Source organism: Choloepus didactylus, chromosome 18 (assembly GCF_015220235.1).
Source record: "Choloepus didactylus isolate mChoDid1 chromosome 18, mChoDid1.pri, whole genome shotgun sequence".
NCBI classification, from domain to species: domain Eukaryota; kingdom Metazoa; phylum Chordata; class Mammalia; order Pilosa; family Megalonychidae; genus Choloepus; species Choloepus didactylus.
The window spans coordinates 70,728,613-70,748,856 of record NC_051324.1 but is presented as its reverse complement, the minus strand read 5'-3'; the positions used below and the strand labels follow the sequence as shown (position 1 = coordinate 70,748,856).

General features: G+C 59.4%; 1 protein-coding gene across 3 annotated transcripts in view; it reads left to right on the top strand.

Moving 5' to 3' along the window:
• UBE2O (ubiquitin conjugating enzyme E2 O) overlaps nucleotides 1-19,599 on the top strand; it is a 53,902-nt gene extending 34,303 nt beyond the window's left edge. The window contains exons 2-18 of one of the 3 annotated variants that reach the window (XM_037808445.1): nucleotides 6,351-6,410; nucleotides 6,613-6,723; nucleotides 8,536-8,633; nucleotides 9,106-9,169; nucleotides 9,889-10,032; nucleotides 10,450-10,559; nucleotides 10,673-10,748; nucleotides 11,041-11,513; nucleotides 11,918-12,072; nucleotides 12,318-12,430; nucleotides 12,515-12,643; nucleotides 13,266-13,355; nucleotides 14,314-15,010; nucleotides 15,212-15,348; nucleotides 16,880-17,083; nucleotides 17,173-17,230; nucleotides 17,382-19,599. In XM_037808445.1, coding sequence (XP_037664373.1) covers nucleotides 6,351-6,410; nucleotides 6,613-6,723; nucleotides 8,536-8,633; nucleotides 9,106-9,169; nucleotides 9,889-10,032; nucleotides 10,450-10,559; nucleotides 10,673-10,748; nucleotides 11,041-11,513; nucleotides 11,918-12,072; nucleotides 12,318-12,430; nucleotides 12,515-12,643; nucleotides 13,266-13,355; nucleotides 14,314-15,010; nucleotides 15,212-15,348; nucleotides 16,880-17,083; nucleotides 17,173-17,230; nucleotides 17,382-18,052 — 3,390 coding nt within the window. In that variant the 3' untranslated portion in view covers nucleotides 18,053-19,599. Of the gene's footprint in view, nucleotides 1-6,350; nucleotides 6,411-6,612; nucleotides 6,724-8,535; nucleotides 8,634-9,105; nucleotides 9,170-9,888; nucleotides 10,033-10,449; nucleotides 10,560-10,672; nucleotides 10,824-11,040; nucleotides 11,514-11,917; nucleotides 12,073-12,317; nucleotides 12,431-12,514; nucleotides 12,644-13,265; nucleotides 13,356-14,313; nucleotides 15,011-15,211; nucleotides 15,349-16,879; nucleotides 17,084-17,172; nucleotides 17,231-17,381 lie in introns of all 3 variants that reach the window. The other 2 variants (XM_037808444.1, XM_037808443.1) reach the window with 2 other exon arrangements.
• The last annotated feature ends 645 nt before the right edge of the window (nucleotides 19,600-20,244 follow it).

The window sequence follows — 20,244 nt, the reverse complement described above, 5'->3', positions numbered from 1 at the left end:
GACTGACAGAATTTTCTAGTTGGGGACTCCAGCATGTGTCTTTTACTTGCACACGGCTGACATTTCTGGCTGTCCTCTCCCCCTTGGGCTAAACCTTTGTTCTCCAGCGAGCAGCTTGCTGGCAGCTGCGTTGGCAGGTGCTCAGAGAAGTTCCGTTGGCTGGCACGAACTGGGCACACTGACCAGGCACCTCCCAAGTCCAGCGTGAGCTGGAGACTGAGTGGGAAGGAGCTGGTGGAGGAACTGCATCTCAAGCCACCATTGGTGCCACTTTTTGCCCTCCTAACTGTGCTGTCACAGCCGCCTTGTCAGCAGTTAAGTAACATCAGGAGGAGTTAAACTCTCCCCACCCTCCACCCCCCAACAAGTGTCTCCGTGCGAATATAACGATACTGCACTTTTTGTTTGTTTGCGCACTTGTTTCATAGCTTCTGACCAGGAGGGGTGTCTCCCCCCTTGACGTAACTGGCTGGAAGGGGCCAGGGAGCAGGTCAGGGACTGCACAGACACCTAGGTGGGGAGGGAGCGTCACTTGACCAAATAAAATATACGTTTACACTGTGACTCAGGACATGTACCTGTTAAATGTGCAGCTGAAAAAGTTTTCTCAAAACTGTGCTTTCCCCTGCTACCTGTGACACGCTCTGGTGTTTTTCTTATTTTTCCCAATAACGTTGGCTGTGACTCCACTAAATTGATTCCATCACCCCAATGAGTCACAACCCACAGTTTGGAAAACACTGCTCTAGGGAGCATGCCATTGTTTTCAGAAGTCCACGCTGTGGGATAAATTTTGGAATCTGGCATAAGTAGCTTCTCAGGCCACCACGCTGCATTAACTTTGGGGAGGCGGAGGGGAGGGTGAGGACTGCTGGGCCTGCCCCGCCCACCTCTATGCCAGATCCTTGTAAATTCCTCAGACAGAGTACGTCTTACTTTCAATTTGTGTTCTTGCCTAGCCTTGAATCAATAGGAAGCGCTCAAAAACTATTTGATTGACCTTAGTCATGGGTTTCAGCAAGGTTCCTATTGAATGGTTTCCTCTGTTCCCGCTCCGACAGCTGGGTTGGATTCCTCAGCTGGAGACGCGTCCGTCTGTGCCCCCCACGGCCCCGGCCACTCCCACCCCCTTGGAGACTGCCCACGGCAGGGCCAAGCCCAGGGACAGTGTCCGGAGAGCCGCAGGGGCTGGCCAGGAGGCCTGAGGACCCCCCGCCCCTTTGCTGACCACTCTCCTGTTTCTCCCCGTTTCAGTACATGTAGGAATCAGCTTGTGGGGGGTGTTGTTTCTCAGATTGTCTTTACCCCTTGGGAAGTGGCGAGGCCTTAGACGTTCCCAAAGCTGCGCCCACCTCGCATCCCTTCAGGAATCTGCTCTTTGAGTCCTGGCCCAGGTGAGCAGCTTCACTCCTACGCGTGTCAGCGTGTCGGCCAGGCCCTGCCGGCCACTTTTCTCTCCCTCCCGCCCTCACCAAGTGAAGCAGCAGGGGTGGCTCGTTTTTCTTTTCCAAAAAATCCTGTAAGGTTTCCAGAGGCCTGAGGTTCTGCTTGATCTGGTGAAGGCAAAGCCTCATTTTGAACAGAAATCCAAACCAGGCACCACTGCCAGTAACCCCAATTTTCCGCTCTTGGCAGTGTGGGTGGCCATCAGCTTGTCCTTGAGATGCGAGACTGTGTACTAAGCTCCGGTGCGTGCCTGGCATGATGCCGGGCCGTTCTGTTTGAAGCTGCTCCCAGTTGTGGGGTGAAGATCTGGTGTTGATAGCATCACTGACCCCAGAAAAGAGCAGGACAGCATCCTTCCTGTGGGACTGGAGGGGAGCACCCACATCTCCCCACATTTGGCCTCCCTGGTTCTGGATGGGAATGACAGTGGTGTGGCTGGCGGCCTCCAGCCTGGCGACGTCAGGGCCCAGGCATCATGAGGGCCACTCCTTTTGTTGAGCCTCTGGCAGCTTCCGCTGTCATATCAGGAGCCCCTTCGTGGTGCTGGGGACCAGCCACAAAGCTGCCTTTCCCCCTCGGGCAAGGGCCTGGCCTTCCGCCAAGCAGGTCACCCTGGTGTGTGGTGACAGGACATGCAAAACCCCTTGAAAGTCGAAAGTAGTTTCCTTGTATTTTCAGTCTGCTGGCCAGCCTCCGTTCACCTTTTTCTCTTGGAATATCTCCTGCAGTTCTCCCGGGTCAGTCAGGAGTTCTGTTACTCTGGACCGAGAGTGCTGGGACGAGCCGGCTGCTCCTGCCGTGCTGTCTGCTGTGGGCCTCGGGCACCCACAGCAGCCAGGAGCAGAATGTCCCCCTGGCCAGGACGGGTCTCCAGGGGGCTCCCCGGCTCCTGGACATGGGTGTGGAGGGGCGGCCCCAGCTAGGCTGCTCGAGCTCCACGGGGGGCAGGACGCAAGAGCCCAGCCTCTGCCACGTTGCCTTCTCCCTGGGGTGTCCTCCTCCCCAGGCTGTTGTGCTGCTTCCCGCTCTGAAGCTCTTGCTGGCGCTGCCTTCAGAATGTACCCCGAGGCCGTCCTTCCTGCCACCTTCTCTGCCAGGCCCCTGGTCTTGGCCCCACCATGCTTGGGGCAGCCTAGCGCAGGACTTCCCACCCTCCGCCCTCTGACACTTTGGGCAGGATCCTTCTTAGTGGTGGGGGTTGAGCAGCACCCTTGGCCTCCACCCCCAGGTGCCAGAAGTGCATGCACACCCGCACATGTGCATACATACACACATCGTTTATGCCTACCAGAAATGCCTCCAGATGTCTACAGACATTTCCAAATGTCCCTGAGGGGGCAGCATTGCCCCAGGACTGTCCCCTGCTGCTCTCTGTACAGCACGTTCTCTGTCCACAGCCAGGACGGTCCTTTGAACATCACGGTCAACTTGCCCCTGCTCAGAGCCCTGCAGGGGCTTCCCTCTGGCTGAGTCCTCCCGATGGTGCTCCAAGGCCTGGGTGGCCTGGCATGACCTCCTCGCCCTTGGGCTTCATGGCCAGTTCCCTCTCTGCTGGGAAAGTCACTCCCTTATTTCGCTCCCTCTGGTCAGGTATCACCTTGGAGTGGCCTCCTGGCCACCCACTTAAAATAACTCACTCGTGCCCCCCCCCCATATTGTTTTGTTTTTCTGCAAGAACTTTAGCCACCCCTGACCTGTGTGGGTGTCTGTCTGCCTGCCCCCCCCCCCTCCTGGTGCATGGAAAGTGCATGTCACGGTTGTGAGATCAGCGAATCCGTCCCCCGTGCAGGGCAGGTCTGTTGCTTATTCCTGTCTCCCAGAGGGGCAGTGGGAGCAGCAAAGGACGTGGGCACTGGGGTTCCATCAGGCAGGTCCCGTGGGCCTGTTACAAGTGTCGAAGGTAATACACATTCATTTCAGAAAACACAGGTGAGTGAAATTCTTAAAAATCATTGACATCTCCTCACTCAGAAACACTTAACATTTTGGTATATTGTCTCTTTCATCCTTTTTTTCTGTTCAGAACCGCTGACGACTACAGCTTTCCCTCAAGATGAGTTAAATGTTAGGGCACCAACTCTGGATGGCTCTGAATTCTAAAACCTGTAATGATGGTGGCACTTCGTCCCCCCACCTCAGATGGGGGTGGGTGGGTGCATGGTGGGGAGCATCTCAGCAGCTGGGGCATGGGTTTTGTTTCCCAGCTTAGCTTGGCTCCAGAGCCAGCTGTTTTCCTGGGCCAGGCCCAGTGCCCGTGCCAGGCGGGAGGGGAGGGCAGCCGCTGACCCAGGAGCCCCTCAGGGGCCTGGCAAAAGTTGCCATTGGGCCACCACTGCCTTCCTTGTGCCCCAGAAAGGAGTGATGACTGGGAAAGGGAGCACCATTCTTCAGAATGTATGGGCCTGTCAGAAGCATGTTTGACTCAGTTCTCAGCTCTGCAGTTTTGGGGAGGAAGAAGCGCTCTGTGTGGTTAAGAAAATGGACTGGGCCCAACTGCGGGGTTCAGGTCCCAGCTCCTCCACTTACCAGCCGAGTGACCAGGAGCAAGTTACTTCTCTCTTTGTTTCCTGTCTATCATATGTGGGTGAGGATGACAATACCTACCTCGTAGAATGGTGAAGGATTTTCAAAGTTAAAGCACGTAAGATGCTTAGAAACCACCCAGCACATACTAAGCCCTGGCTCTGACTTCACTGCGAGGCAGAGGATGGCAGGCCGTAGGGTCCCAGGAGCACAGGGTTCCTTCCGGCTCGGGCGGCGGACCACAGAGCTCCACAATGCGGCTGGCACAGGAGGTGGCAGGGAGAGGCGGTGCCCAGCACGTGTGAAACCTAAGGCGTTCTGAGGGAAAGCCGCGAAATTGTGGAGAGCCTTGCAAGTCATCCTGAGCCCTTCCAGACAGGGCACCCTTTTCTCCTTTTTCTGGAATTCCCACAGGAAGGAAACAAAGCCAGTGAAGGAACCATCCCCACCTTGCTTCTCCCTGTCGCTCCCACTCTGCTCCCAGCTCTCCAAGGTTCTGGAGAAACGCAGAGAAATTCCCTGTCATGAGAAGATTGGAGGCCCCACCCGAAAAGGCCACGCTCTGCGGTGCATTCAATGCCCAGACCCTCCTCCCCTGGCCCCAGTGCAGGGCAGGGGCCACATGACAGGGCAGTGTTTGCTAGAGGCTCCCTTTCCCGGGAGCACCGAGGGGGCTCCTGCCCCTGCCAGCCTCTGCCTGGCCTGGTGCTAGCCTCTGCCCCAGAGCTGGAAGCTCAGCTCCCCCTGTGCTCTCAGGATCATGTGGCAGGTGGGGCGTCCTGTCCAAGAGTGCTCCAGGTTAGGGCCTGCACCCCACTGCTCTCCCTTCCCTGGGACTGTCCTGAATGCCACCAAAGGGGCACAGTCTGCCTCAGTCCACTGCCAAGGATGGCCTTCCTTTCCCCCCAACATGTCCCACCCCTCTTGTTGGATCTCTTAGCACTGCAGCTTCTGGTTTCTCCCAGCTCTGCAACTTGGAAAGCCCTGCAGTTGTGGCTTTTTAAAGTCTAAAATGGGAGCAGGGAGCAGGGCTTTGTGGGGGGGGGGGGGGGCAGCCCAGAAAATAGCATGACCCAGACCAGAAAACTGGGCACCCTCAGCCATAGGATAGATAAGAAGAGGGACTTCTGCCACAGCCTGGGGGTAGTAGGGCCTGGAACTGGGGCCTGGGGACAGCAGTGGCTTGCCTGGGGTGCCATGGCTGCTCTGTCCACATGTCTGGCTCTAGAACCCGCACATTTGACAGTGAAGGTCGTTCTTAGTTGCAGCGTGGGCTGTGTTCCCCATAGGAAATTTGCCACCACCTGCATGACGGTGGAGTCCACTGCTTCCCACTTTAACTTCTTGTTAAGTGTCACTTAGAGAGCTTTCAGCTTCATGGCCAAAACATCAGGGGCCGTGAGCAGCATCTTTCTTTTTCAGTGTTTGGGTTCCTTGGTGGCTGCCACCTTTCCGTTTTGGGGGTTGAGAGGGGAGAGATTGCTGTTGTGTTGAGTTGGGTGTCGTTTGAGGGAACAGCTCTTCCTCCCCAGCGTTTGGATCTTGGCACCCAGGGGCCTTGGGCAGTCAGACCCCCCCGGGACCACAGCCAGAGTGAGGAGCCACAGAGGGGCAGGCGGGCAGGGAAGCAGCAGCAGGGAAGGCGCTCCGTCCGTGACGGAGGGCATCGGCAGTGCCCGCAGAGGGAGGAGGCCCGGGCTGTCCTCTTGGAAGCTGCCACCGCTGCAGGGTGTGTGTGGAGGGACGGGTCGGGCTCAGCGTGCACGTGGTTCCGGAAGCCAGCTGAGCCAGCCTGAGTGTTGCTCTGCAGCCCCTGGGCCCTGTGGTGCCGCAGATAAGTAGCCGACTGCAGCTGGCGGGGAAGGATGACCCAGATCAGACACCAGGGCGTTAGGGTGACCCGTCACAGCCCGTCCTGCTCCGCCCCCACCCCCTCCTCTCCTCGGCTCTCTTCAGCCAGGTCATCTGGTGGTTCTGCACTTGCAGAGGGTGCAAAAGGATGGAACTCGCCGCAGGGCGCTTTGCTCTCTTTAGAACAGGCTGTTAAATCTTTAGCTAAAATGAGACCTTCAGTGTACAGTCTTTTATCCACACTTTTCAACGTGATCAAAACTACCTCGAGTAAGCACAGGGTTTGCTTTTGGCGGGGGGTGGGTGGTAGGGACAGGGCTGGGGGCACTAGCAGGCTCCCTGGGGAGCTGATAAAGCTCTTCCGGCCAGAGGGGTGTGGGCCGTGCATGAGAATAAACCAAGCTGAACACTTAGGGTTCAGGATTCGTACGCTCTGCTGTTTGTCTGTGACCCTCGGGTAAGAAGCTGAAAGATGACGGTGCCCTTCAGTGGCCTGGGGCCATCCTCTCACAGCTGTGTTTCTCTTACAGCTGAAGCTGGAGGACCGCTCGGTGGTGCCCCGGGACGTGGTCCGACACATGCGCTCCACCGTGAGTTGTGTCCCCTCACCCCAGCCTCGTGCCCAGGGCAGCCACCTGTCCTCTGTCTCTGGGAGAGCTGGCTGGCTCGGGAGGGAGGGGCAACGCAGGACCCTCTGCAGCTGGGTCTCCCGCTCATGTCCACACCCACCCCAGGCCTGGGTCTGAGTTTACCCCTGGGAGGTGCCTGGACGCCGTCTTCCTCTGCCCCCAGGACAGTCAGTGTGGGACCGTGATAGACGTCAACATCGACTGTGCCGTCAAGCTCATCGGCACCAACTGCATCATCTACCCTGTCAACAGCAAGGACCTCCAGCACATCTGGGTGAGCCACACCCGCCCGCCTGCCCTTCCTGATTTTCCTCCCTTGGCCCCCTGGCACTCTCCCCGCTGCCCCTTCCCTGCCCACACTCACCTGGCACAGGGGCCATTGTAGACACGGGCTCGGCAGCCCTCCTTCCTCCTGCGGTCCTGGCCTAGAGTGTGGACGCACCTTTCTCCACGTCTTCCATCCTCTTCTGACAATTTCAAATGATTTCAAATTTACAGAAAAGTTGTAAATATAGTTCAGAGAATCCCCATGTCCCCCTCATCCAGGTTTCCAGGTTCCCCAACTCTATCTGCTCTCCTCCTCCTCCTCCTCTCTTCTCCTCCCTCCTCCTTTCTGCCTCCCCCTCTCTCTGGTCTTTCTCCTGAAGCATTTGAGACCAGGCTTCACACACGGTGCCCCTTGACCCTGCCCACTCCTCGGAACAAGGACACACTCCCATGCCAGCAGGCAGCCCTCCACGTCAGCACGTCAGTGCTGATCCATGACTGTCCAGTCCACAGGCCCCGTTCAACTGTCCCAGCAACATCCTTTTGTCCTTGCTGATCAGGGTCCCTTGAGGAACACTCCCTGCCTTTGCTGTCAGTCTCCAATCCCCTCAGTCTCTCCCTGTCTTCCGTGTCCTGGACACTGTTATGTCAGGAGAATGAGCCCTCCCTGCCCAGTGGTGACCGGCCCCAGGCCCCATCTCTGGGCTGCTCACTTTGACCCCTTGGACACGTGGGTGTCTGCCAGGTTTTTACGCCATATTGTTGCCGTTTCTCCCTTTGCTGTTGATTATATGGGGAGATATTCCAAGATCATTAATATCTTGCCCCTTGGCAAACCCCATCCAGCAGTCGAAGCCTCATGGACCATTCCCAGCTGAACCAGCCCCGTGTGATGGCTGCTGGGAGGACAATTCCTGATCATTCCATCCTCATTTTTATTAGTTGACATTCTAGTGTGAGGAAGAGCTTTGCTTTTTTCCCCATTTATGTATTTATTCCTATTTTTGTATCAGTGTGGACTCATGCATTCCCATTTTATTCAGTTGTTTGAAATCTCTCACTACCATTACTTGTTTTGTTGCCCATGTTATCCCTTAGCTCCTTCAAGCCGGCCTCCGTGTCTCTTTGCCATGTCCCCATCATCGAGCACTTTCTTACTTTCCGGCACAATGGATGTTCCTGGCTCATCTTGTATTTTCTCTTCCCCAGCCCTGGAATTGGCCCTTTCTCCAAGGAGCCCTGGTTCCTTTCAGAGGAGAGTGGGATTTAGGAGCCTAAGATCTGGAGTCTAAATACTCACTGCTGCTAGGCCCCTTGAGGACAACACCAGGACGTAGACGTCCATATATACACGTAGACACGTGTCTGCTTGTGTCAGATGCACATGCACTAAAATGCCTGACTTCATCCTGCTACCTCCGCTCCAGTTCAGCACCTCCGGCTTTTTCTCTCCTCCCCCTTACCATCTTCCTGAGAACTTTCTCACTTGGCTCTTGTTATTCTCAATATAGTCACCTATTTGCTCAGATCACTTTTGTCTGTCTGTGTAACCAGCCTCCCGACGGCGTGGCTGCCCTTTCCACCGCCCACCTGCAGGGCCCTCCCGTCCCTGCCAGGCAGCAGCTGCCCCGGCCTCCTGCCCACTGGGAAGGCTTAGAGCTCCTTGGGGGAAACCTGCTGCTGCTGTTATTTAGGGCCACAGTAGCTGACCCATCCCAGCCACAAGCTCTATGGAGCCTTCCCCCCTGGGGGGCCAGAGGCGTGCCCGCCCTGGGCACCGGCCCTGTCGGCCCCTCACTGCCCGCTCCCCGGCCCGCAGCCCTTCATGTACGGGGACTACATTGCCTACGACTGCTGGCTCGGGAAGGTCTACGACCTGAAGAACCAGATCGTCCTGAAGCTGTCCAACGGTGCCAGGTAGAGCGCTCGCCTGGGGGCCCCGGCTCGGGGAGGCTGCCCTCCGGGAGAGGGGAGGGGTCTCTCTCCCAGGACTGGTCAGGCACGGCGGCCACTTGGGGCCCCCGAATGTGCTCATCTAAATTTCTGGCTCAGTTCCTGGGCTCCTCTCCGTCTTGGCCTGGGGTGAGAAGCATGATGGGGATATCTGCTAGGGACTAGTGCTTTATTTTGATGCTTCAGTGGCGATGGGCCCTCACATCCGGGGTTAGGTCTGGTTCGTTTTAAGAGGGGCGCTGCCTCCCCTGCCTAGAGGCTGTGCTGCTGGTGGAAGACGCACGGAGACTTCTGAGGCATGTGACACATTGGCCCCTCTGGCTAACTACTGATAGACATTGATCAGCAAAACTCCCTGTCCCTGCTGTCACCCCTCTCGCTTGGCTCCAGTCTTTGGGTCCCCTGGTGGAGACTGAGCCTCTGTTCACCATTTCAGGTGCTCCATGAACACGGAAGACGGCGCCAAGCTCTACGATGTCTGCCCCCATGTCAGTGACTCGGTACGCTTGCTCTACCCAGGAATCCCTCCCAGGGTTCAGGGGTCCCTCTCTGGTTCCTCAGCACCCCGGATTGCAGGGGAAGGAGCCCTGCCAGCAAGGAGCTCACAGCTCTCAAGGCCAAGTGCTTTCCTAGAAAGGGGGCGGGTGGCGGCAGGGTTTCTAAATGTCAAAGAGACGTAGAACTTTAATTTGCATATAGTTTCCTTTTTATTTCCTCCTTTACAAATCTGAACCCTTGTGTCTTAGAGAGTATACAGTGTCTTAATATAGGGCAGTATATTCACACAGTATTACTATTCATAATTTGCAAATAAATGAATATACTTCGGAGGTGCATGATGCATGATCAAACACATTTGGGGACTGCTGCCCACCCCAGAGCTTTACTCTCTACCAGCAGCACTGCCATCTGTGAGAGCTGGTTAGAGACGTAGAATGAATCAGAATCTGCATCGTAACAAGACCCCTGGGTGATTTGTCTGCACGTGCAGATTTGAAAAGTGCTGTTCTGGAGCCTTAGGACTTGTTTTAGGGAGTGGAGGGTTGTGTTGTGCAGGGGTGGGGTGGGCAGCAGGCAGGCAGGAGGGGTGTGGTGTCCAGGGGTGGGGTGGGCAGAGGGCAGGCAGAAGGAGGGTGCAGGGGTGGGGTGGCAGCGGGCTGGAGAGAACCTCTCCAGAGGAGGCACCCCTCTCGAGGCTGCTCCTTCCCCAATCGTACAGGGCCTCTTCTTCGATGATTCCTACGGCTTCTACCCAGGCCAGGTGCTCATCGGCCCCGCCAAGATCTTCTCCAGCGTGCAGTGGCTGTCGGGGGTCAAGCCCGTGCTCAGCACCAAGAGCAAGTTCCGCGTGGTGGTGGAAGAGGTAGGGCCCCGGGGACAGGACACAGCCCTCAGCCTCTGGGCCGTGTTGACCTGAGAGGATCAGGGGACCCAGACCCTGGTCGTGGGGCAACTGATGGGCAGATGTCCCCCAGCCTGACCTGCACAGACTGAGCCAGGTTGGAGGGTGGCAGCCCACTGGGCCCCAACTGGTGCCGAGGAGGTGACGGTGAGCCCGGGGACAATGAGGAGTGTGTCCTCCTGTGTAGGGGGCTTGGCTAAAGCTCAGGGAGGGAGGCTGTAGTTACACAGCTGTTCCCGGTATGTCAAACTCAGTGCCACACCACAAAGGCCCACTCTGCTGTCAGGTGGGCTCTGGGCAGCAAATCGCCCACCCAGCTGGTTAAGGGAGTACATTAGACCCTGCCCTGACTGCGACTCTGTCACACCCCCTCCCCAGGTGCAGGTTGTGGAGCTGAAAGTCACGTGGATAACCAAGAGTTTCTGTCCAGGGGGCACGGACAGCGTCAGCCCCCCGCCTTCTGTCATCACCCAGGAAAATCTAGGCAGGTGAGTTCTCTAGCTGCACCCCCAGCCCCCAGGGCAGGCCCTGCAGGTCTCTGGGCCCCCGCGCTTGCCTCCCAGAAGTCCAGCCTGGCCCAGCCCTGCTTCTCCCCTCCCAGGGTGAAGCGTCTCGGATGCTTTGACCATGCTCAGCGGCAGCTCGGGGAGCGCTGTCTGTATGTCTTCCCAGCCAAGGTAGAGCCGGCCAAGATTGCCTGTGAATGTCCAGAAAAAAACTGCGCCCAGGGGGAGGGCTCTATGGCCAAGAAGGTATGTCCTTGGGGTCGGGCATCGGTGGGCGTTTGAGGAACTGGCCCTCAGCCATTTCCGCAGCCAGGAAGGACGGTCTGTGCTTCCCGGTGGGCAGCTCTGATGACCCTTGCTGGCCACGTAGGTGCGAATAGCTGTCGCCCACCCAGACTGGGGTGCCTTGGGGCCCGCCTGCCCTGCCGCCCCCACAGCACTCCCTCCCTGTCCACCCTCGCAGGTGAAGCGCCTCCTGAAGAAGCAGGTTGTGAGGATCATGTCTTGCTCCCCGGACACCCAGTGCTCCAGGGACCATTCCATGGAGGATCCAGACAAGAAAGGGGAAGCCAAAGCCAAGAGCGAGCCGGGGTCGGCCAGTCCCGGGGAGACACCCGGAGGCTCTGCCAGCCCCATGGAGCTGCAGGACGAGGGCCCAGAGGAGCCCCGCGAGGCCAGCGAGCAGCTGCCCCCCTTCCTGCTGAAGGAAGGCGCGGATGACAGGCTGCACTCCGCAGAGCAGGATGCGGACGACGAGGCTGCCGATGACACGGACGACTCCAGCTCGGTGACTTCCTCCGCCAGCTCCACCACCTCCTCGCAGAGCGGCAGCGGCGCCGGCCGCAAGAAGAGCATCCCCTTGTCCATCAGGAACTTGAAGCGGAAGCACAAACGGAAGAAGAGCAAGGTCACGCGTGACCTGAAGCCTGGCGACAGGTGGGTGCAGCCGTGCCCCTCCCAGCCAAGCAGAGCCCCCCCCGTGGCACACCCACACCGGCTGCCACACCTGCAGCAGCTCAGGGGTGCCCCTCGAAGCAGCATGGAGGTGCCCGGGGCCAGCCCCGGCGCGGGAGTGCCCTGGAGGGTGGGATGGTGGGGCGGACACCACATTCGCCTGGGTCTCCCAAACCGGTCCCCTCTCCTCTGAGAACGCGGGTGCCTGAAAACCGTGGTGAGCTTTCCGTGCCTGTGGGACGCTCATCCAGCCGCCCCTGTGTCCTCCGACCGGGGTTGTCTGGGGGTTGAAGAGTTCCAGGGGAGGTGGGGTGGGGTGGGCAGAGGGGAGGACTGCCCTTTCCTCCCTGAGGCCTCTGGCCCAGCCTGACCCCTGGCCCCTGCAGGGTGGCCGTGGAGGTGGTGACCACGATGACCTCAGCGGATGTGGCGTGGCAGGACGGCTCTGTGGAGCGCAATATCCGCTCCAATGACCTCTTCCCCGTGCACCACCTGGACAACAATGAGTTCTGCCCTGGAGACTTCGTGGTCGACAAGCGAGGTAGTGCCAGCCCCGGGGTCAGGGGGCGGCTCAGAAGAGGAGAGGGTGGTTTTGACAAAGTGGATGGTCAGGGTCAAAGCTAGACTAAGGTCAGGGAGGAGACGCTCCTTTTGAAGGTGTCTCACTCTTTCAGGGCCTGGGGGAAGGCCTTTACTGGGCTCCTGGAAAGACTGGGTTCTCGGCCCTGCTGTGGCTTGTGGGGGCTGGGGCAGGGGGTGCTAGCCGAGTCTCCCTGCAACCCCCAGTCCACGGCTGTGCAGACCCTGCCGTCTACGGCGTGGTGCAGTCTGGGGACCACACCGGCCGCACCTGCATGGTGAAGTGGTTCAAGCTGCGGCCCAGTGGGGATGACGTGGAGGTGAGCACCTGCTGCGTGTGTCCTGGGGTGGGCTGGGGGAGGGTGTCGGGCCCTGGGCTGAGGACCACCCACCCTGTGCCACAGCTGATTGGAGAGGAGGAAGACGTGAGCGTCTATGACATTGCTGACCACCCCGACTTCCGGTTCCGCACGACTGACATCGTCATCCGCATCGGCAACACTGAGGACGGGGCGCCGCCCCGGGAGGACGAGGTATGGCCGCTCTCCTACGCCTGCATGCGCGCTCTGCGGCAGCTGCAGTCCCAGGCGCTGCCACCCGGGGGCTCTGCAGACAACACCTGGTGTCCTCCGTTGCCTCTCACACAGGCTGCTGTCTGTCCCCGGTCCCCAGGGCTGGCTCTCTGGCTCAGAGCCACGCCCACGACCCCCCAACCCCTACCGAAGGGCCCGCCTCTCTGCTGGGGTCAGAGTGCACTCACACAGCTGCTTCCTGAGCCCCTGCGTGTTAGGTCTGCAGAAGTGCCTCTAAGGGTGCAGGAGGGCTTGGGGCGGGGGAGGGGCAGGCGCCAGCAGAGGAGGAGTGGGCGCAAAACTGCTGAGGCAGGAAACGCCAGTAGCCCGGAGAGAGCAGCACACTGTGAGTCAGCGGGCCTGTTAGAGTCAGACTGTAGGCTCCTGGCGTGAGCTCGGTGGGCAGTGAGCCTTGAAGGGCAGTGAGCAGGGGCGCCCCTGCGTGAGATGTCCTCCACCCTGCCTCTTCTCTTCCCGCGGCCCTGCCCCACCCCGCGCCACCCACCGCTGGGGCCCCTCTCGGGCGTCCTGTCCTCGGGCCTCCCAGGGAGCTGCCCTTGACTCTGCCCTGCTTGCCCCGCAGCCGTCGGTGGGCCAGGTGGCCCGTGTGGACGTCAGCAGCAAGGTGGAAGTGGTTTGGGCAGACAATTCCAAGACCATCATCCTGCCCCAGGTGAGGCTGCCGAGAGCCAGAGCACTCGCCCATGGCGGTGGGGGCTGTGTGGGCAGCCGGGCGCGCTCCTGTCCCGGCCCCAAGGGGTGGGAAGGACCAGCTCTCTGCTCTCACTGGTGAGCGTGGTCTTTTGGGATTGGTGATCTTGGGCAGCTGATGCCAAAGGCTGGGGTGAGGGGTGTTGGGGGCCGCATGCACATCCCCAGCCCCACCTTTCATTAGCCTCACTTGCTGGGTTCCCCAGATCTCCAGGGTGTAGAGATTTTCACAAACCTCCAGAATTTGCCTGGATGTGCTGCCAGTCTCGCTATGCTGAGAAAAAGCAAGTTACTTCCAAAGGGAGAGAGAGCCTTTCCCACCATTGCTGGGGCTCTAACAGATAAGGAAGAGGAAGGAGGAAAGAACTAGCCCCGAGTCCAGCCTATACTGCTGTGCTCTGAGCAAGAGAGCCACCCCCGGGCCTCCCTTTGCCACTTGTCCCAGCTGTCCCACGCCCAGCTCCCTGCTCCTGGCACCGACACGGGGCCCTTCCCTTGTCCCAGGGTTGTTCCAGGATGGGAACAGGATGTGATCCAGGTCCACTCGCGCCCACACCCCCCCATCACACATCCCCACGCCCAGGTGTGGCCCAGAGGCAACCCCTGCTGCAGGGTCAGCTGACCTGGGTCCTGGGGGTGGGGGGCTGCATTTGTCAAGTTTTCCCTGGATGGGAGAGACGCTGACCAAATGCGCTGTGCAGGAGGGGAGGCTGGGCTGGAATAGGACGTGGGCTCGTCAGGCTGGGGCTTCGGGCCTTGGGGGACTGGCGGGGGTGGCAGGTGAAGGGCAGCTTCAAGGTCCAGAGCAGGGGCTGGGGCTGCAGGTCCTCAGCTGTGAGGCTCAGGGGCCCCCATCTGGCAGCTCCCCCCTGAGCAGCACCCCGTCTGAATTCCCATTGTGCTTCCCTTCTGCACCCCAGCACTTGTATAACATCGAGTCCGAGATCGAGGAGTCGGACTATGACTCGGTGGAAGGCAGCACCAGTGGGGCCTCCTCAGATGAGTGGGAGGATGATAGTGACAGCTGGGAGACGGACAATGGGCTGGTGGAGGACGAACACCCCAAGATAGAGGAACCCCCAGTCCCACCCACTGAACAGCCAGCCGCCCCCGAGGAGGACAAGGGGGTGGTGATCAGTGAAGAGGCGGCTACGGCGGCCATCCAGGGAGCGGTGGCCATGGCTGCCCCCGTGGCTGGGCTGATGGAGAAGGCTGGCAAGGATGGGCCCCCGAAGAGCTTCCGGGAGTTGAAGGAGGCCATCAAGATCCTGGAGAGCCTGAAGAACATGACAGTGGAGCAGCTTCTGACAGGCTCGCCCACCTCCCCCACAGCAGAGCCCGAGAAGCCAACACGGGAGAAGAAATTTCTGGATGACATCAAGAAGCTGCAGGAAAACCTCAAGAAGACCCTGGACAACGTGGCCATTGCAGAGGAGGAGAAGATGGAGGCGATGCCTGACGCGGAGCGCAAGGAGGACAAGCCCGAGGGGCCGCCGCCTGCGAAGGCCGAGTGGCCCAGCGAGACCCCGGTGCTCTGCCAGCAGTGTGGCGGCAAGCCCGGTGTCACCTTCACCAGCGCCAAGGGCGAGGTCTTCTCGGTGCTCGAGTCCGCGCCCTGTGAGTGTCCGGAGGCCAGGGGGCCAGGCCCCCCCCACCCAGGGTGGCCACGGGACCCCCGGTGCCTGGCGGTGGGTGGGAAGCAGCGGTTTCCTCCCCTGCCCAGGTCACACCAAGCCCTGCTGCCTCCGTGCCCAGCTGCCCCAGGGGCTCCCAGGGCCTCTCTTCACAAACTGACCGACCCTTCTCTTTCCCCTCCAGCAAACCACTCTTTTAAGAAAATTGAGTTCCAGCCTCCAGAAGCCAAGAAGTTCTTCAGCACTGTGCGGAAGGAAATGGCACTGCTGGCTACCTCACTGCCCGACGGCATAATGGTCAAGACTTTCGAGGACCGAATGGCAAGTAGACGGGCGTGGACGTGGTGTGGGCACGTGCGGGTGGGCTGGGGGGTGCTCAGTGCCCAGAGGCCTCCAGCCTCGGGGTGTGGGACCACCAGGACTGGAAGGCACCTGACAGTCCGCCCACCCAGCCCTTTCCGGATGCTGCGACGGAACCCAGCAGGTGCGGGCCGACTGAGGCCACGGGCCTATGGCCCACGGGCTGGCGGGCGTCCTGCTGGGGTGCCCAGGCCTGGCAGCTCTTTCTTCCCTACCCTTTGAAAATTGGTTTTAAATTATATAATTGTTTACTTGAGTCCACTCTTCTTTTTGAAAACTTAGAACATTAGAGGAAAAGCTAAAGTTGCCCTTAGTGCCCCTCCTCAGTACCCCAGTCCTGGGCGCCAGGGTGTCACGACCGTGGGGCCCGTGGCTCTCCTCCCAGGCCTGTCTTTAAACTTTGCGTTCTCACCCGTCTCCATGAGCACGTAGCATTTTGTGTCACTTGTTTCACATGAATAGTGTGTCGTACACTGTTCGGCGGTTTGCTTTCTTCACCCATGTTGGTTCCTGTTGATCACGTTTGTTCCGTCTCAGCCGCAGAGAGTAGCGTGCCATCCTGTGGCCACGTCACCTTGGTTTCCCTGGTCCATGGGCCAGGCCCCGCATCACTGAGGAGGGTTTGCCAGAGGGGGCATGGGCGTTTCATCCGTCCCCCGGGTGGGGCGGCCCAGGCACCGCACCCGACGCTGGCTCTGAGCAGCAGCGCGGGCCCAGCCACAGCCGGGAAGAGCCAGGCCGGGCTCGGGACCCAGAGAGTTCCATGCTGCTTGGGAGCCTGAATGTCCCCTCCGGTTTATCCTGGGTGTTAGTAAACTTCCTTCGGAAAATTCCAAAGGAACCTGTCTCAGCTCTGCTGAGGGAGAAAGGGAAGGGTGTTTTTGGTTTTGTCCGGTTTCATCCCGGTCTCCCTCAGAGGGCAAGGGAAGCTGGTGCCGGTGGACGAGCCTGAGAGGACCCCGTGGATCCGGCTGGTGCCCTGCCCTCTGCCCTCTGCCCTCTGCCCTCGCCATCTTCCCAGCTCCTCGCTCACCCACACGCACGTTGCCCTGGCTGGGGATGGTCCCTGCTCTGATTCTGGGTGTTTGTGGGGAGTCTCCTTGGCGTCTCCCAGGGTTTCCCCTCGAGTTCACATCCTCGACGTCTTCCCTCTGGTGGTGAGACCACCCACACACCTGACCCTCCCAGAGCAGCACAGCCTCGCCGCCCTGGAACTTTCTTTCATCTTCTGCTTTGTTGTAGTTGTTGCCTTGTTGAGGTTGAGGTGGAGGCAGGTGTTTTAAGGAATAAAACTTTTTAAAGTAGTGATTTATCAGGAAAAAGCCTGATGTAATGAAAACCAGTTTGGAAAATTGCTCTTATGCCACGATCAGGAGGTGCAAGGGGGTCTGCGCGGGGGCTCGCACCTAACTCCCCTGCGGCTGCTGCTCCACCGGGTTGGCTCGCTGCCCTGGAAGGGAGCCAAGCCTCAGCCCCCTTCCTCCATCCCCAGGACCTCTTCTCTGCCCTAATCAAGGGCCCCACTCGGACCCCCTATGAGGACGGCCTCTACCTGTTTGACATCCAGCTCCCCAACATCTACCCAGCTGTGCCCCCCCACTTTTGCTACCTCTCCCAGTGCAGTGGCCGTCTGAACCCCAATCTGTATGACAATGGGAAAGTGTGTGTCAGCCTTCTGGGCACCTGGATTGGAAAGGTGAGCTCGGCACCAGCTGCCTTGTCGGGTGGGGGGAGCCAGGCAAGGGCGGGGCCAGAACAGAGCTGACTGTGCTGCTGCATTTTCAGGGAACAGAGAGGTGGACGAGCAAATCCAGCCTTCTCCAGGTGCTCATCTCCATCCAAGGTACACCTGGGCCAGGCCGGAGGGGCAGTGATGGCGGGGGGTGGGAGGGTCTCCCAGGGAGCACAGCGGTTCTGGCCATCCCTTGGGTGTCAAGGGCAGGCCTGCCCAGTGGCTCCTCCCACCCCCTGAGCGGCCCACTCCCCGCCAGCAGGTCTCATCCTGGTGAACGAGCCATACTACAACGAAGCCGGCTTCGACAGCGACCGGGGTCTGCAGGAGGGCTACGAGAACAGCCGCTGCTACAACGAGATGGCGCTGATCCGCGTGGTACAGTCCATGACCCAGCTGGTGCGGCGGCCCCCCGAGGTCTTCGAGCAGGAGATCCGGCAGCACTTCAGCGCTGGCGGCTGGCGGCTGGTGAGCCGCATCGAGTCCTGGCTGGAAACCCACGCCCTGCTGGAGAAGGCCCAGGCGCTGCCCAACGGGGTCCCCAAGGACGGCAGCTCACCGGAACCACCGGCGGGGGCCGAGCTCTCAGACTCCAGCCGAGAAGAGCCCGAGGACGGAGGGCTGGCCCCCGGCGAGGCCTCTCAGGGCTCAGACTCGGAAGGCGGCGCCCAGGGCCCAGCCTCAGCCGTCAGGGACCGCATGGACCAGGCCTCAGAGGCAGCACCGGACACATCGGTGCCACCCAGCGTCAAACCAAAGAAGCGGCGGAAGAGCTACCGGAGCTTCTTGCCTGAGAAGAGCGGCTACCCTGACATCGGCTTCCCCCTCTTCCCGCTTTCTAAGGGTTTCATCAAGAGCATCCAGGGTGTCCTGACGCAATTCCGGGCAGCTCTGGTAGAGGCAGGCATGCCAGAGAGCGCAGAGGACAAGTAGCCGCCGGCCCTGAAGAAAGAGTGACACAGCGGGAGAGGCCAGCGCAGCTGCTGCCTGCTCTCCCCTCCCCTGGAGTCTCCCTTCCCCACTCCCCCACTCCCCCACCCACCCCCAGCCCGAAGCAAGCCCCACTGTCCCCGTAGCCCCCAAGGTGAGTTTGATGCTGAAGTGCAGGAAGTTTCTTGAGATGCTGCCATTTCTATCTGAAGCAATCTTGACAGTCAGGTCCCCATGGCAAAGAAAATCTGAACGGTGTTGCTGAATTTCCACTTGCCACCCCAGGCAGGATGTCCCGGCACATCCTCCTTTGCCGTCTCCATCTCAGCTCAGACAGAGCCTTCTTCCGCCGGGCACTGGGCTTTGTTTGGGCCCAAGTGCTCTGCAGACAGCAGCAGCAGGGGGCCGTGCCTTGCATGAAGTGTGGGAAGCTCCGGCTCTGGTCCCTTTCAACCTCTTCGGCTCAACTCTGCTTCCCTGGATCCCTAGCCCGCCCGCTGCCACCACCAGACTCCCTGAGTCCCTGGCATCGGCATGGTCCCTCAGGAGGTGGAGCTGCTCTCCCTGAGTCCTGGTTCCATGCTGGCCCTGGGGCCCGTTGACCTTGTTCTCGGAGAAGGCCGGGACCACCTCAGCCCTCACACACTGACGTGGAGATGAGGGCCAGGGAGCTGCTGGGAAAGAAACAGCTGCAGGTGCCTTGCTCTTCCTGGCCTGGGTTGGTGGGAGTCATGGCTCTGGCTTTAGGGCCTCACCTGCTTGGAGGGAAGCGGATGGCTGCTTCCTGCCCAGCCTCATCTCAGGGCCCAGGAGGTGGGGATGGCAGCACCAGGGCCAGTGCCAGGCCCCTCCCGGTAGACCAGCCCCTCCGCTATCAAGTGATAACCCTGGGGGGTGGCCCCTGCCTTGGCAGCCAGCCCCTTCTAAGGTGAGAACAAAGCGTTCTGTCAGCCCTTCGCTTACAAACTCTGCAGGCTCAGTTGGGGAGAGCAGGGCGGCCGGCGGGGCCTGTCCTCCCTCCAGAAGAGGTTTACAAGTTTTCTAAGCTTTTGATAATGTGAAGCTCCAGGTGAAGAGGTTGCTGTTGAGCACATCACAGCTATGTAACTTTTGGTGTATGTATGTAATATTTAAGGTTGAAAACAACAAAATCTCAAAAGCAAAAATCTTAACACAAGAAAAAAAAGACAAAAAAAAAAAGCCAAAGCATGATGCGTCTTGTTAGCCTTAAGCTGGCTCCTCACCTGCGCAGTGCCACCCCGCCTGGCTGGCGGCAGTGTGGAAGGACAACAGGCCGGGCCATGCACAGACCACACGGCCCTGGAGCCCAGATCGGGATCTTGTCAGAGAAATCCAGAGAAATCCCCCGAGTGACGGGCTGTGCTGCCAAGTGCGATGTTCATGTGGAGATGTGAAAGCCTATCGCTTAACAATATCTGTATAAAGTGCTGTGATTAAACTTTTTTTTACTTGCATTTTTTTGGGGGGTCTGGCTCATTACAATGTACAAAAAAGACAAGGTGACACCATTAAACCTGCCTCTGCCATCACCTGGGCTCCTTGCCTTCCTTGCTCTCTGGGCCCCCTGGTGTTGAGCCTTCCTCTTGTATTTCCACTTATGGACTCCCCAAAGGCTGATTTCTGGCCAGGCCTGCCATCCAGCAGCTCTGGTGACTGAAGGCCTATTCTTGACCAGGTCCACCAGTTCAGCTCCTTCCACACGCTGGGGAGCCCTCATCTCAGCTCTGGACAGGGGCCGCCCTTCTGGACTCGGTGTCTGGGTGTGTATGGCGTCTGCCCCTCCCTGCTGCTTCCGTTGTAACTCCTGCCCAGTGCCCAGGGACAGGTGGGGAGGGCAGAGGCGCTGGCCTGAGGGACCCTGGAACCCTTGCCAAGGGGAACAATAGATGCCTTTTAAAAGGGAGTGGCTACCTGCCATTTTGACTGCTGAAATCTATACACCCCTTGCTCCTTGCCTACTCCCTGATGCCCCTGGCTCAGATTCTCTTTCTTGCTAAATTAGAGTCCACGTGATCCACTACTCTGATTTGTTGAGATGAGCTGGCTCTGAGCCTCACTTTCCCCAGGTGTGGAGTCAGGCAACTGGCCAAGCGCCAAGGTTCCTTCAGTCCCCAGGTGGAATGAGCACAGCCCTGCCCCCACCCCACCCTGCCTAGTGGGGGACCAGCCCTGGT